The sequence below is a fragment of the Mandrillus leucophaeus genome, unplaced genomic scaffold (assembly GCF_000951045.1).
Source record: "Mandrillus leucophaeus isolate KB7577 unplaced genomic scaffold, Mleu.le_1.0 Scaffold144, whole genome shotgun sequence".
NCBI classification, from domain to species: domain Eukaryota; kingdom Metazoa; phylum Chordata; class Mammalia; order Primates; family Cercopithecidae; genus Mandrillus; species Mandrillus leucophaeus.
In genome coordinates this window covers 2492833-2509100 of record NW_012101410.1, presented here as the reverse complement: position 1 = coordinate 2509100, position 16268 = coordinate 2492833, and the positions used below count along the sequence as shown (strand labels likewise).

The window sequence follows — 16268 nt, the reverse complement described above, 5'->3', positions numbered from 1 at the left end:
GTACACACAGCATCATGGAATACTTTCATGGGTAATGGAGTCAGTTTGTGCACTCACTGATTTTTCAGTGTGTGTCTAGAAGTTAGTTACTGAAAAAATATTGATCTTTCTTATTATCTCTATGTATTTTTGAGACGGAGTTTCGCTCTTGTTGCACAGGCTGGAGTGCAGTGGTGCAATCTCGGCTCACTGCAACCTTCGCCTCCCGGGTTCAGGTGATTTTCCTGCCTCAGCCTCCCAAGCAGCTGGGATTACAGGCACATGCCACCAGGCCAAACCTGGCTAATTTTTGAATTTTTAGTAGAGACGGGGTTTCATCATATTGGTCAGCCTGGTCTTGAACTCCTGACCCAAGATGATCTGCCCGCCTCAGCCTCCCAAAGTGCTGGGATTACAGACATGAGCCACTGTGCCCAGCCCAGTATTTTGTTTTTTAATGTGAGGGCACCACTTGTTATCAAGGTATTTGCTATCTGATCATTTTGGGGGCAGTGGAAAGAACAGGCAAGAAAAAGAAAGGAAAGAAAAGGAGAAGGGTAGAAAAATCCTTAAAAATATTTTGGTGAGGAAAATGTTTACTGAGTATCTACTTACAACTAGGCAATTTCCACAATGAGGATTCAAAAGAATATGTTGTATCAAGACTCTCTTGGCCAGGCATGGTGGCTCATGCCTGTAATCTCAGCATTTTGGGAGGCCTAGGTGGGACGATCACTTGAGGTCAGGAGTTCAATCGAGACCAGCCTGTGCAACACGGTGAAACCCCGTCTCTACCAAAAATACAAAAATTAGCTGGGTGTGGTGGCAGGCACCTGTAACCCCAGCTACTTGGGAGGCTGAGGCAGGAGAATCGCTTGAACCTGGGAGGTGGAGTTTGCAGTGAGTGGAGATTGCACCCCTCCACTCCAGCCTGGACAACAGAGTGAGACTCTGACTCAAAAATAAAAAAGAACTCTCAAAATATTCAAATATTCTAAGATTCTAAGTCCAAAAAGAAAGATACAATAGAACTATTTATTTGTCTATACATTAAACTTCTGGTAATTTCAACTATGTTATACCCAGTTATAAATTAAAAAGAGATCAAAATAAAACTCAGAACCTATTTCCTTTTCCTTTATATAGAAATCTTTCAAGCTCAGAGACTAGACTTTTGAACTAATGTAAACTTCGTGAGGCTTCATGAGACCATTTCCTTCATAGTTCCAGCACTTAACTCAAAACCTAGATTATGGAATGGATTCAGTAAATATTTGTTAATGAAGCCAAGTGGATTAGATAAACAAAATGTGGTATAACCATGCAGCAGAATCCTATCAGGCCATAAAAAGAAATGAAGTGCTGATACATTCTACACATGGCTAAAACTTGAAACCATTATACTAATTGACATACGTCACAATAGGCCACAAATTGTATAATTCTATTTATACGAAATGTTCAGAATATGAAAATCCTCAGAGACAGAAAGTAAATTAATAACTGGCATGGACAGGAGAACAGGGAGTGACTCCTAAGACTATAAGATTTCTTTGGTGGGTGATGAAAATTTTCTGAGTGTGGTGATGGTTGCACAGCTCTGTGAATATATTAAAAATCACTGAATTGTACACATTACAAAGTTGAATTTTAAGTTATGTAAATTTTGTGTCAATAAAGCAGTTATTTTATACAAGATAAAAAAAATAAAGATTTGTTAATGAATGAGGAGATTAGAAGCAGTATTCAGTAGCTGGGGTTGTTGAAGACCGGTACAAAAAATTAGGAGAACTGATGGCTGACACCCTGGAATCCAAAGAAAGAGTGAGAAAAATCATAAAACCCAGACACAAAGGAAGAAACAGTCCTACATACTTTACTGACTCTGAGGGATTATAGCACAGATACAAAAACAATTGACATTAGCAAATGTCCCTGAGTCATTAAGAAAATATTGAACTTTGTTCAATATATGTCATTTAATAAAACTCAGGGAGGGAGCTGTACACGGCACTCTTAAGATATTTTTATTAGACAGGATTAAAATATCATTCTGAGAACCCTTAGTCCCCTCATATGCTAGATTTCCTTTTCAAAACATAATCTTGATGTTATAATAATATGTAACTTAAACCTCCCTTCCCTTCAAAACATCCTTGGTTCTACTCAAGGACCTCTAATTCCATAGTATCTTTTGTAGACACAGAAAGTATGCGTTTTCTTTGTCTTTGTGATGTATTACACCTCTCAGTGCAGAATTTTAATATATTCCACATATCATATCTTCCTGTTTCGGTTACAAAACAGTACAGAATTGGATCAGCAACACAATTTAAACTTGTTAATGCAACCGTGATTCTATACATTGTGTAAGTTTGCTTCCCAGACTTGCTGTGGTCTTTGAAGTACACATCATGCTCTAAAATGCAGCGAATGAGCAACATCACATGAAAGGGAGTAAAGCATAAGACAAAAGTAACTGTGATGCTGACCAGTAGTTTTATGATTCTCTTCTTCTCCTTGTTTTCTGTGGCTTTATTGTGCCGCACAGCTTGGTAGACTTTCCGGTTGCAGATCAGGATGGTGACCAAGGGTACTGCATAGCCTGTACACGTCCTGAACAAGTTGAGGTTGATTTGCCATTTCTCTAAAGGGTATCTGTCATAGCATAAAGTAAAATTAGATTTTTTGTCATCGCAATATTCAACAACTGTTTCATCTTCCCACAACATGACAGCATTGAAGATGGTTTCCAGTGTCCAGATGGACAGGCTGACCATGAGTGCAAATTTTCTTGTCCTTAGGAAGAAAAACTTCAAAGGGTAGACAACAGCCAAATACCTATCAATGGCAATGCAGGTGAGGAATGCTGTGCTGCTGTAAAAATTCATGTACATGAGAAAAGCACTCCCTTTGCACAAGGCAGGAGAGAAAGTCCAGTTGTCCTTATTCCAAGTATAATCAATCCATAAAGGGAGAGTTAATGCATAGAGCAAATCTGATAGTGACAAACTGAAGAGGTAAATTCCTAGTTCACTTTCCTTCTTTGCTTGCAGGAAAGACACACATAGAGATCCAATATTGGCCGGAATGCTGACTATAATCACAAAGATGTAAACAATGGGAAACAAATAGTGATCCAGGTCATGCTGTTCTTCAATACATGTGCTGTTCATTTTTTTTTAAGGTAGCAATTATATTAGTTCTTAGAAAGTAAACAGAAAAGTCTTGTCTCGTTGTAGTTCGTTTTGAACATTGAATTCTCTTTTACTGAGAATTCTTTTCCAATTTTTCTTTGTTGTCTAAAGTTCTAATTAATTCATCGATGCTTTTAAAGGGTTGACGTAGATCAATTTTTACACAGATATCAGCAGTTGGAAGTCAAAATCCAGGCTCCTGGCAGTTGGCTAAAGAGGTCAATTGAATTTAATAAACAGAAGTCCATGTGTTCATTATCACAGAACGCTGACAAGCAGCCCAGAAGGATCAACTGAGGCATTTGTAAGTGTACGTGGAGAGTTGTCCGCAATTTGTTTTTCTTCATAAATCTCACAGTAGATTGGTGCAAACATAATATACAAGGCTTTGTTTTCACAGAGATTGGTATTTCCTTTTAAAATTCCTTTCTTTCTGTAATGAAAGATGAATTAAAATTGCTTAGATGTTTAAGATACATAAGTTCATTACAATCATGATTTTGAAATAGTCCCTTTTTGTTTCATTTATTGAAGATATTGAAAATGCATTAAGTTACAGTGAAGGTGTTTAAAATGGGAAGATTATCTTAGTGACTTCAGTAAATAAAGTCAAGCCAAGATATTTTACTTATTTCAAATAAGAATTACCTGAGGCATGCTAGATTAGAGTGAATTATATTTCTCAATGGACATAACCCAATAATAGAAAACTCAAGTTAAAAAGCCATTTTAGCAGCTAAAGATAAAAAAATCTGTTATTGACACTTCTCAAAAGATGACATTCATACAGCCAACAGACACATGAAAAAATGCTCATCATCACTCGCCATCAGAGAAATGCAAATCAAAACCACAATGAGATACCATCTCACACCAGTTAGAATGGCAATCATTAAAAAGTCAGGAAACATCAGGTGCTGGAGAGGATGTGGAGAAATAGGAACACTTTTACACTGTTGGTGGGACTGTAAACTAGTTCAACCATTGTGGAAAACAGTGTGGCGATTCGTCAAGGATCTAGAACTAGAAATACCATTCGACTCAGCCATCCCATTACTGAGGATATACCCAAAGGATTATAAATCATGCTGCTATAAAGACACATGCACATGTATGTTTATTGCGGCACTATTCACAATAGCAAAGACTTGGAATCAACCCAAATGTTCATCAGTGACAGACTGGATTAAGAAAATGTGGCACATACACACCATGGAATACTATGCAGCCATAAAAAAGGATGAGTTTGTGTCCTTTGTAGGGACATGGATGAAGCTGGAAACCATCATTCTCAGCAAACTATCACAAGAACAGAAAACCAAATACCGCATGTTCTCACTCATAGGTGGGAAATGAACAATGAGATCACTTGGACACAGGAAGGGCAGCATCACACACCGGGTCCTATTGTGGGGAGGGATAGCATTAGGAGATATACCTAATGTAAATGACGAGTTAATGGGTGAAGCACACCAACGTGGCACATGTATATATATGTAACAAACCTGCACGTTGTGCACATGTACCCTAGAACTTAAAGTATAATAAAAGAAAAAAAAATCTGTTATTTGTCTGTGATTGATAAATACTTTTGCATGTATGATCAACTGTATGGTTATATGATTTCAAATTTCTAATTTCATATGCAATCTAGGTGTATGGCATTTTCAAAACTCACCTTATTATCCAAAGAAATACTATAATAGAAATACAATAAAGTTTTAGAATTTTAAAATGTAGCAGTTTGTTAAATCTTAGCATATAATTAGACAATCCTACTTCTGTTTTCTTTTTGTTTCCTCTGTAGCCTAACTCACTTTATTTTTCTTATACTTTTATAAATGAGAGGACAGAATGTTCACAATTCTGGGTAAAATCTTAGAATCATTAATTTCCATCTTTATATCTGATGGTTTATTAGGTTAGTGTCTTTTTTAAAGCTCTGATGTTATAGATTCACATAAAAGTAAAGGTTCTATCCTTCTCTCCATACTGGAGTAGAGAAATATTTTGTCTATATCCCTTTGCTGCTGAGGCTTACTGGTGGCTTAGATTATTCACCTGGTGAATACCTTCACAGAAAACTTTGTAGAAACACTATTCAGGGCACTAGAATCACTCCGTCTCAACTGTTGATTAATCCTGAGCACAAAAAGACCTGCCATCACAAGTCACAAGAATCCTACTAGCAGAGTAAACCATATGGGAGAATATATCATATTTCACTCTTAAGCAGAGAACTAAAACTCCTGAAACCTTTTAGCTTTATCAACCTGAAAAACAGGAATAAAATGTGAAAAACAGCCTTTTAAATAAATAGGGAAGCTTCCAAAGGGGGGAAAAATTCATGATGAAAGAAAGGAGGTGGGAGCTGCTATCAGGGAGGTGAGTGAGCATTGGAGCTCTGGATGGCCTGAAGGCATATAAATCACCAGGGATCCAATCACTAGGGATCAGAGAAACTAGAGACAAAGCTTGGGCCTATGCAGGTAAGAAGGGGTCCTTGACCATCCCAAACACATGGGATCCAGGAACCTCTGCTGCCAGGGAAAGGGTGAACTAGAAAATAAACAAAATAACAAATTCCACAGAGATTTGCAGACAGCAGAGAAAAGATGGCAATTTCCCTGACTCTGCTTGGTTTCTGTGAGGAGTTACAATAAAAAATTCTACCCTAAGTAGTTGTGGCCTGTGGGGTCCTCACTTGGAAACTGGGTCTGGGTCTACATTATTAGTTTGGTCCTGCAAACTTCAGGCCAACCTACATGTTCAACTTCATTAGTCATCAGAGGAATTCAAACTAAAATTAAAATGATATACCATTACACACCCAACAGAATAAATAAAATGAAAATAAGACAAAATATCAAGTGTTAGGGAGGAAATAGAACGCCTTGACTCATATGCTGTTGATTAAAAAATCATTTGGCACTTATGCACACCATATGATCCAGCATTTCCACCTCTAGGTATGTGGTCAACATAAATGCATACATATGTTAACCAAAAGACAGGTACGAGAATTAGAATATTCACAGTAACACTACTTGTAACATCCCCTAAATAGAATGCCCATTAGCAGTATAATAGATGAGTAAATTGGGATATAGTAACACCGTTGAAATCTACACCTCAATGAATAAATTATTGCTACATGCAATCACATGGTTGAAAATCACAAATATAATGCTGAGTGATAAAAAATGACACAAAACAGTATGCGTTACCTGATACAAACCAGGCTAAGTTAATCTATGCTGTTAGGAGTCTGGGTAGTGGCTATCTTTGGGGAAAGGCTGGGTGCTGCTGGAAGAGGGCATGAGGAGGACTTCTGAGATTTGATAATGTTCTATTTCTTGATAGGGGTGGCTGGTTCCATGAGCATGTTCAGTTTGTAGAAATGCATCAAGTTGTACACTTAGGATATGTGCATTTTGCTGCATGTGTATTGTATTGCAATGAAAACATTAAAGAGTGGAATCGAAAGGCTGTGTGAGATGGCATGTAGAGCATCTTGACAAACAAACATCTGTTTTACCTGCAGATGGAACATACGTGCCTTCCTAAGAAATTTGATTTTATTTCTATCCTCATATATAAAATGTAATTGAGAGAAACAAAACAATAAATAAATAATTTACATAATTATGAAAATACATTCACCAAAAATAAAGGTTAACTATATATGAAAAAACAAATTCTAGGCTCCTGGAAGAAGTAGACACAGATCCTCCCTTGAACAAGTCTTCTTTAACTCAGGCCTCAAAGAATCCTACAGATAAGAGTTCCAACAAATATGACCTTATTCACACACACACACACACACACACACACACACACACACACAGAAATAAGTAACTACGTGTGAGATTGAGCAGAAACAGCAAAGTAAATCAAATCCACAAAATTTTAGAGATAAAATTAATATAACACAAAATAAGTATGTTTAATAAATAGGGAAGTATGTTAAATAAATAGGGAAGCTTCCAAAGGGGGAAAAATTCGGGATGGAAGAAAGGAGGTGGGAGCTGCTATCAGGGAGGTGAGTGAGCGTTGGAGCTCTGCATGGCCTGAAGGCGTATGAAGGAACTCACTAGGGATCAGAGAAACTAGAGACTAGGTTTAAAGAAACAAAATAAGGGATTTAAAAACATGAGTAAGGAGGAAGAGATTATTTAAAAAATGACATGCCATATTTTTAGAAAGACTGAAAAAGACTTTCTAAAAATAAAAAATACAATAATTTAAATTTAAAACTCAACACAGGGACTAACCAACTGATTAGATCCAGCTGAAGAGAAAATCAGTATATTGCAGGATAGAGATAAAGAAGTAACACAAAATTATCAGCATGTTAAGGACAGGGGAAAACATAAAAGAGATATGGAGAAAAGGTGAAAAGGGTAGCATATACACAATTGGAATTGCATAAAGATTGAAAAGAGAGAAAGTTGAAAAGGCAATATTCACAAAGATCATGAGCTTTCTAGAACTGATGAAGGAATCCTGAGGATGGATGAAGAATCCTCATATATCTTCAATCCTCATGGAATCCACAGATTAATGAAGCTTAGAAAATCTCAAATAGCATTAAAAACACAAAAATGGAAACCTATACTGAGACACATCGCAATAAAATTGTAGTTCGCCAAAGACTAAGGAAAAAAGAGCCAGAGAGGAAAGATGGACTACCTATGAAGGATGGAATTGAGATGGACAAAGGACTTCTCAACCGCGATAATAGACAGCAGAAGATTAAAAGTTCCAAATTGCTAAGAAAATATATATCATCCTATAATTATACACTCAACAGAACTAAATTTCAAGGACCAGAGGAAGAATTAGGACATTTTCAGATAAACTACCACTGAGAACATTTACATCCAAAATTCCCACTAAAGAAACTTCTAAAGGATATAATTGAAGTAGGAAAAGGACACTAGAGTAATGTCTGAGATGCAGGAAGGATTGAATCAGCCCCCCGCGGATGCACACACAACACGTCCAACACTAGGCTCGTGTGTCTTGGGGAGAACACCAGGACCATGAAAACATCCTCCCTTAAGACCAGGACCGAGAAAGTTGGGTAATGGGCAGTGTGTACCTCTTCCTCCTCTGTCTGTGTTACTCAATAAATAGGCATCATTTTCTTTAAAAATGGGATGATAGATTAAATGAAAAAAATGATTTTTAGAAAGGTTTATAAGGTTTTCAATGGAATACATTTCTCTAGCTGTAAAAGCATTTCCTGCCTTGACTTAACCACAAGACAGGATGGGTTGATGAAGCAGACAGAGGCCCTCTTCTCTGTAGTGACGCAGAGGCAGTACAGGCTTGTGGTTATGAGCGTGGGCTCTGGAGACAATTCAAATGCTTCTCAAAAGCACTCCGGGCCCATTTGTGTTTCTTCACCTCTCTAAGTTCCCGTTTTCACATGCACAAGTTAGTACCCAGTTTCTAAGATTGTTGTGAGGGTTAAATGAAATGACATATGAAGCAAAGTTCCTAGCACATGGGAAGCATTCACTGTAGGTTAGCTGGTAATATTGCTTTAATGACATTGGTAGTGTGCTCCAATCTTTGTGCTGTCCCCTACATTTCCTGAAAAGAAATAATCCTGAGCCATCTAGCCAGAGCATAGCAGAAAAGCTGGAGGTGCTCAGAGTGTAATTTGTATGGTAATATTTCACGTATAATACCAAGCTCTGCAGATAATAGTTGTTCATTTAATTTGGGTGGATCTGAGATTTTCATGGAATACTGCATATAATTCCTATTACAGTATTCATACATCTTTTCAGATCTTATTTTGGCTCCTTTAATCAAATTTTGAGAAAATTGTTTTTAGAACCAGAACTGAGAAATTTTGGTGAGTTTTTCATTTTTAAATTTTTACCAGATGTCAAAAAAGACCATCTACAGTATATTAAAGTGTATCTATTCTTGAACAGCTCTAAAAATAGTACAAATCATTGATGATGATGATCAAAAGTAAAATATTTTCCTACAGTGTTATAGAAAATGCTTGCTTTCATTTATCAGTTTAATAGTTATTTATCAAGACTCGACTATATATTTCAGGCACTGTGGTAGTCACTTATTAACTAATAATTATTACTTGACATTTATTAATACTGGAAATATTCGTTCCTAACATCACATTTTTTTCTGATGGATATAAAAAATATTTACTGGACCATTGTACAGATGAGGGATTGGTGCCAGATAGCTCTAAAGCCAGGAGGTGGTGGTCGGCTTCTTCCTAAATACTGAATCGAGTTTGCCAAAGCACTCTTTCCTGAAAAGAAAATAAAGTATGAACAACCCCCTTTTTCTATATCTATAGTTTTACCTGATTAGTTCTAAATTTAAAGTTTGGCCCTTTACCACTGCTTAAAGTAGAGGAAACCCTGTGTCTTCCTCATTTCTTTCTCTCTTATAATAATTTGCATCACTACATTTATACAGCCTAAACCAGGTAGAATGTTGCGAACATCGCTGACAATTATGCCAAAGCATGTTATCTATTTTAAAATCTTATTTTATTTTTTAATCTTACACTTACCCATGTTTCTTCGGGTGATGCGTTTGTTGACTGAGGAGCTTGATAAATCTGTGCCTGCATCAAGTCAAGAAGAGAAACCAACACTGCTGAGGGGACAGGAAATTGCACTCATATTTCACCACAAACCAATGAGGAAGTAGCATCTCAATGAGAAGGACGTGCATTATCCAAGTTTGAAGCAAAAACTCTCTTAAATACTTTTAAAGATGTTTCTAGTTATTTTTTAGCGTACTGTAATTTTTATAACTCACTTGTCTCATTGCATCTTAATTTCAAGTGTGTACAGATATAATATGCCCCTTACTTAATGGAATATATATTACATATTTTATTTCTTTATTCATTCATTAATTCAATCATTCATTCACTCATCATGCCAGCAGTGTGCGGGGAGATGTATATGGACTGGTTATCAACCAAAAGGAGTTTTTTTTTTTTTTTTTTACCTAGTAAAGGAGAAAGACATGTTTAATAGTGATTGTAATGCAATGGCAAAATGAAGAAGTACTTCAAGAGGGGTACAGATAAAATAGAATGAGCCATTTGGATGCGTGACATAGGGGAGGATATTGTAGACAGATTCAGGATGATGAAGTTCCTGGGAGAAAAACAGAAAAGGGAGAATTGAGGCTGAGGGGTTTAATGATGGCTGTTGTGCTGTTTAAGGCTGGGGTTAAGGTAGCCAACTTCATACAGTCTTTTTTTTTTTTGAGAGACTAATGGGATTGGATATATAGTATTTGATTGTAGAACTATTTTCTCCTTTGAGTCTCCTCTTGGAAACAGAGATGGCTAGGAGCAGTTGAACTAACTAGCTGAGACAAATAATTTTATGAAACTTGAAAATTTTATTTGAGAAAGATTTTTATTGTTATTACAAAAACTCTTGTACTTTAGCAAGTTAAAGTTAATGCCAAATCTATAAGCGGTTTAATATGAAGTGAAATTAGCTCCTATAACTTTCTTGCTATTGATATATAAAAAAGTCAGAAATATCACTTTTGAATCTTGCCCTCAAAAACTTTTATAATAAATGAAGGGAAAATATTATTTAAAATAACATAACTGATTTGGGATGAAAATATTTAACCTAATTTTAAAGATGTAATCAGGACATTTTGAATCTGTGTTTGTAAAAGGACATTAAGGGTTGTTGTTGGTGGTGGTGGTGCTTTTTTTTTTCTTTTTTTCTCCTACCCGAGATGGAAAAGATGAGCCTGTATATAAGCAAGGCTTTTCATATTGAAGTTGATCAGGGTATATCAGGAATGTAAAGATTTTCAATACTTCCTTTGTAGGTCTTTCTTTAAGAATAATAAAACTAATACCTTACATTTATAAAGTACAGGAAAGTTTATAAAGTAATTTAGCATATAGTAAACCATAAATCAGAATATGTTACTGAAATAATAAAATTTATAAAGTAAAAAATTAATAATAAGGGTCTTGAACTTTTACAAAAATGAAAGTAATGATTTCAGTTTACTCGAGACTCTAATTCAAAATTCTCATTTTTGCTTGGTTTTGTACATCTGCTTATCTGTGGTTTCTATACACGGGATATCTTTTTTTAAGTTCAGGGTACAAGGGCATTGTTACGTAGGTATTTCATTACTCTCATGATCTCTTATTTTATCTGAATAGACTATACTTCTGCTTTTAGGGAAAGGATATTTTTTCACGTCCATATCAAATATGCATGTGGTTTGCTTTTCAAAAAAAAAAAAGGTTGTAGTTAAGAAACATAAGAAACACAAACTTTCATTTCTCCTGATTTAACAGGAGAAAAAGCTGGAGCTGAGCTATGCTAACACCTTGCCAACTCTACACAATAAGAAATTTACCAGCTTTTAAGAAATTTGCTTCTTAATATGGAAAATATGGCAATACTGTATTTTCAATGATAGGGCTATCTTTTATAATGAATGGTTACAAATTTTAAATCAATGAGTCACTGTGACATTTTAACAACGTAACACGAGATAATAAGTAGTAGTAGATAATAAGTAGTAAGTAGTAGTAGATAATCAGACAATAAGTAGTTATTTAGAACACTGCCTTAAAGGGGTTGGCATTTCTGACCAGTCCATTATTTGGTCTTCTTGTGGTCACAAACTGGGGACCCAACACTGGCCAGTTGGGCTACTCATCGTGTAATTGGGAGGAGATTGTGGATCCAATTCTCCATGGGGCAGACAGTGCAAGAGTGTGTTCTGCTGATGAAGGCGTCCTTTGTGAGACCACACTATCTGCTAGGTGTAGTTTCACTAGTTAAAGCAGCAACTAAATATGGCAAGGTAAGATTTTGAAATAATGCTATATTTTCCCAGCCACATTTCTTTTCACTCTAGCCCTACCCTGACACTATCAGTGAACCGTTTTGCATTTATTGCCTCGAGGAAATTTCTGGCACAAGCAGGGGAAAAAAAAGAAGACAATGTGAGTTTTGAGTTTCAAAAGATTTAGGGAACTCAAGGCCATGGAAAAGAGTGAGGCACAGACACTACGCTTGGGAGAATATGTGTTGAAATAAAGTAAAACTTCCCAGCCCCCAAAACTGAAAAAGATTGTCCTGCTTGGTGGGGGTTGAGTTTACCGTTGTGAGAGAGGAAGTATGTTCAAGAGCTTAGATGTGGTCAGTGCTTGAGAAAAGGGCCCTGCATCTTGATTGCTGTCCTCACTTCCAAGCAAGCCCTGAGGTAGGGGTGGGTGACAAACACCCTAGATGAGTTGTGTGATCTGGGGAGGAGTGAACCTGTTCCTCATTTCCAAGGAGAGACTCAGGAGTATGTACCTGAGAGACCTCACTGTTGTAGTTGGGTATGGTTCGTTTGCCTTTACAAAGCTGGTGTTGATTTGATTCCCAGTGTGGCAGTAGTGGGAGGTGGGGCCCAGTGGGAGATGTTTGGGCAATGGGGGTAGATCCCTCCTTAATGGCTTGGTGCTGTTCTGAAGTAGTGAGTGAGTTCTCTCTCTGGATTAGTTATCTCAGGAATAGATTAGTTCTCGACAGAGTGGGCTGTTGTAACTGAAGGGGTGGCCTGCCCCTCCACACCTGTGGGCGTTTCTTGTTAGGTGGAACAAGAGACTTGAGAAAAGAAATGAGACACAGAGACAAAGTATAGAGAAAGAAAAAGTGGGCCCAGGGGACCGGCCCTCAGCATACAGAGGACCCACGCCGGCACTGGTCTCTGAGTTCCCTTAGTATTTATTGATAATTATCTTTACCATCTTAGAAAAAAGGGAAGTAGCAGGATAATAGGATCATCGTAGGTCAGCAGTAAGACAGATGAATAAAGATCTCTGTGACACAAGTTTAAGGAAAAGTGCTGTGCTTTGATATGCATATGAAAACATCTCCATAAACCTTTTTAGTGCATAAAGAGCAGCATTGTCCTAGCAAGTCCCACCTTTCGCCCTAAGGCGGTTTTCTCCTTTCTCAGTAAACAGAACAAACAATCGGGTTTTACACCGAGATGTTCCACTGCCCAGGGACGGGCAGGAGACAGATGCTTTTCTCTATCTCAACTGCCAAGAGGCCTTCTTTCCTCTAATACTAGTCCTCCTCAGCACAGACCCTTCACGGGTGTCAGGCTGGGGGACGATCAGGTCTTTCCCTTCCCACGAGGCCATATTTCAGACTATCACATGGGGAGAAACCTTGGACAATACCTAGCTTTCCTAGGCAGAGGTCCCTGTGACCTTTGGCAGTGTACTGTCCCTGGGTACTTGAGATTAGGAGAATGGTGATGACTTTTCACAAGCATACTGCCTTCAGGCACTTGTTTAACAAAGCACACCCTGCACAGCCCAAAATCCTTTAAACCTTGAGCCACCACAGCACATGTCTCTTGCAAGGACAGGGTTGGGGGTAGGGTCACAGATTAACAGCATCTCAAAAACAGAACAAGATGGCGTCTCTTATGTCTACTTCTTTCTATATAGACATAGTAACAGGCTGATCTCTCTTTCTTTTCCCCACAGTAAGAGCCTGGATACCTCTCTGGCCCTCTCTGCATGTGTCCACTTTCCTTTGGACTTTCTCTGCCATGCTGTCTCACACCACAAGCAAAAATTAACTCCAAATGGGTTAAGACTTAAATGTAAGACCTGAAACTGTGAAGCTGGTAGAAGAAATCATAGAAGAAAACTCCATGACATTGGTCTGGGCAATGAGGTTTTGGATATGGTCCCCAAAGCACAGGCAACAAAAGTGAAAATAGACAAATGGAATTACATTAAACTAAAAAGCTTCTGCATATCCAAAGAAACAGTCAACAGAGTAAAGAGACAACCTACAGAATGAGATAAAATATTTGCAAGTCACACATCTCAGGGGTTAATATCCAAAATAAATAAGGAACTCAGCTCAATAGCAAGAAAATAAATAACCTGATTAAAAATGGGCAAAGGAGCTGAATAGACATTTCTCAGAATACATATAAAAGGCCAACAGGTATATTAAAAAATGCTCAAAATCACTAATCATAAGGGAAATGCAAATTGAAAACATAATATCACCTCACACTTGTTAGAATTGCTGTTATCAAAAAGAGGAAAGAAGATGTTGTCAGGGATATAGAGAAAAGGGAACCCATGCACACTGTTGGTGAGAATGTAAATTAGTTTAGCCGTTGTGGAAGACCTGCAGTTCCTCAAAAAATTAAAAATGGAACTACCATGTGATTCAGCAATCTTACTACGGGGTATATTTCTGTTGGAGAGCATTGTAACAGATGTTTCAAAAATATTTTGAGTGGTGAGAACCTCTTGTACAGTCATTTTCTTCATGCCTGGGGCCTGGAGCTAGGTGGATTCTAAAATTCTTTTCCTGGCAGGAGTGCAATAAAGTAGGTATTTGCAATCCAAGGAAGAGTAGAAATATCATAGGTAAAGCATAGGAGGACAATACAATTTCCTGGTATTCCTTTATTTGAGCAAATCTAAGCTGTAACAATTACCAGCAAAAGGACTACAGGTGGTGAAGGCAATTTTTACAGTGGAGAAATGCAGACACAGAGACTGACACTTCTTTGCAATTATCACATCAGCTTTGGATCATAACCTGGTGTGTCCATCAGGGTTCCTTGCTGCAGGTAACAGAAACCATCTGTGGGTAACCTGAGAAGAAAATGAATGACTTAGAAAGAAAGAAATCAGGATATGGAACAAATTGATGCAGAAACTTCAGAATAAGACTTGTAAAATGGGTTAGAGTCAAAGGACCAAAAAGACAGCCAGGTCACTCTGCCTGAGCATTCAGGTGAGAATGGCACTGCTTGATCACGCTGCTTTAGGTATCTGAGGCCACCGCTGATGAAGCCTCTATGCAGCTGCCTCTTCTGGACTCTGATATGGCTCTTGTGGGATTTCTCAACTGTGCACACATCTAGTTACTCTTCCAAGGTCAAATTTGCAGGTTCAAGGAACTGATTGAGAAAGCCTGGTCGTTGTCAGAGCCTGTACTTCTAGGGACAGTAAGAGAGAGGATCTAGTTCCTTTACTTCTGAAGGAGGCAGAATTCTCCTTCACACCAAGACTCTCACTATGAGGAATCAGCCACACACGACATGGATTTGGATGACTGTAGACAACAACCCAGCAAAAAGAAAAATTGAGACCAATAGAAAGACAGGAATAATCTGTTTTTGCAGAATTAATTGTGGGGAAAGCAGTAAACTCAAAAGTTATACTATAGTTACATAGGTATGTCATTTATGTTATTATTTATATAACAAGCACTCATATAACACATAGGATGTGTGGGTCACTCTTCTAAGTGCTATATAAATATTACCTTGTCCAATGTTCACATTAATGTATTGCCATCATTATCTCTATTTTATGGATGGGTAAACTGAAGCCCAAAGAAGTTATGTAACTTAACCAAAATTACACTGCTACAAAGCCATTGGAGAAAGATTTAAAGCCAGGCAACCTGGGGCTCCAGGGCCAATATTCTAACTACTATACTACATTGCTCTTTGCTATAGAAGTTTTTATTTGTAGTTATACTTAAGAAAATGTTCAGTAAGCAATTTATAATTTATTTCATTAGGTGGATTCTGTCCTCTGAATTATTTTCATTTTGTTTATATAAAATCCTGAATTAATAGAGCCTTATAACATATTTTAGAGAGAAGTCACTGAACAGGGCAGTGTAACTAACAGTTGCAATCAAGAAACATGTCCAGAGTTGAAAGACCAGACAAATGGCAGATGTTGAATATATACTGAAAGGAATATAAGTCATTCTCCCATAAAGACACATGCAAGTGGATGGTCATTTCAGCACTATTTGCAATAGCAAAGACATGGAATCAACCTAAATCTCCATCAATGGTCTATCAGTGAATAAAGAAAATGTGTTACATATACAACATGGAATACTCTGCAGCTATAAAAAAAAAAAAAATGAGAAGCCGGGTGCTGTGGCTCATACCTGTAATCCCAGCACTTTGGGAAGCTGAGGCGGGCAGATCACGAGGTCAGGAGTTCGAGACCAGCCTGACCAACATGGTGAAACC

General features: G+C 37.4%; 1 protein-coding gene across 1 annotated transcript; it reads right to left on the bottom strand.

Moving 5' to 3' along the window:
* Positions 1–1927: 1927 nt before the first annotated feature.
* Positions 1928–9829, bottom strand: GPR65 (G protein-coupled receptor 65). Its single transcript, XM_011974282.1, has 2 exons — positions 9742–9829; positions 1928–3609 (listed from the first exon to the last, which is right to left on the bottom strand). The coding sequence occupies exon 2, from the start codon at positions 3153–3155 to the stop codon at positions 2142–2144; it is 1014 nt and encodes a 337-aa protein (XP_011829672.1). The 5' UTR covers positions 3156–3609; positions 9742–9829; the 3' UTR covers positions 1928–2141.
* Between the last annotated feature and the right edge of the window lie 6439 nt (positions 9830–16268).

Coding starts and splice junctions, on each gene's coding strand:
- GPR65 (XM_011974282.1), bottom strand. CDS start 3,155: ATGAACAGCACATGTATTGAAGAACAGCATGACCTGGATCACTATTTG.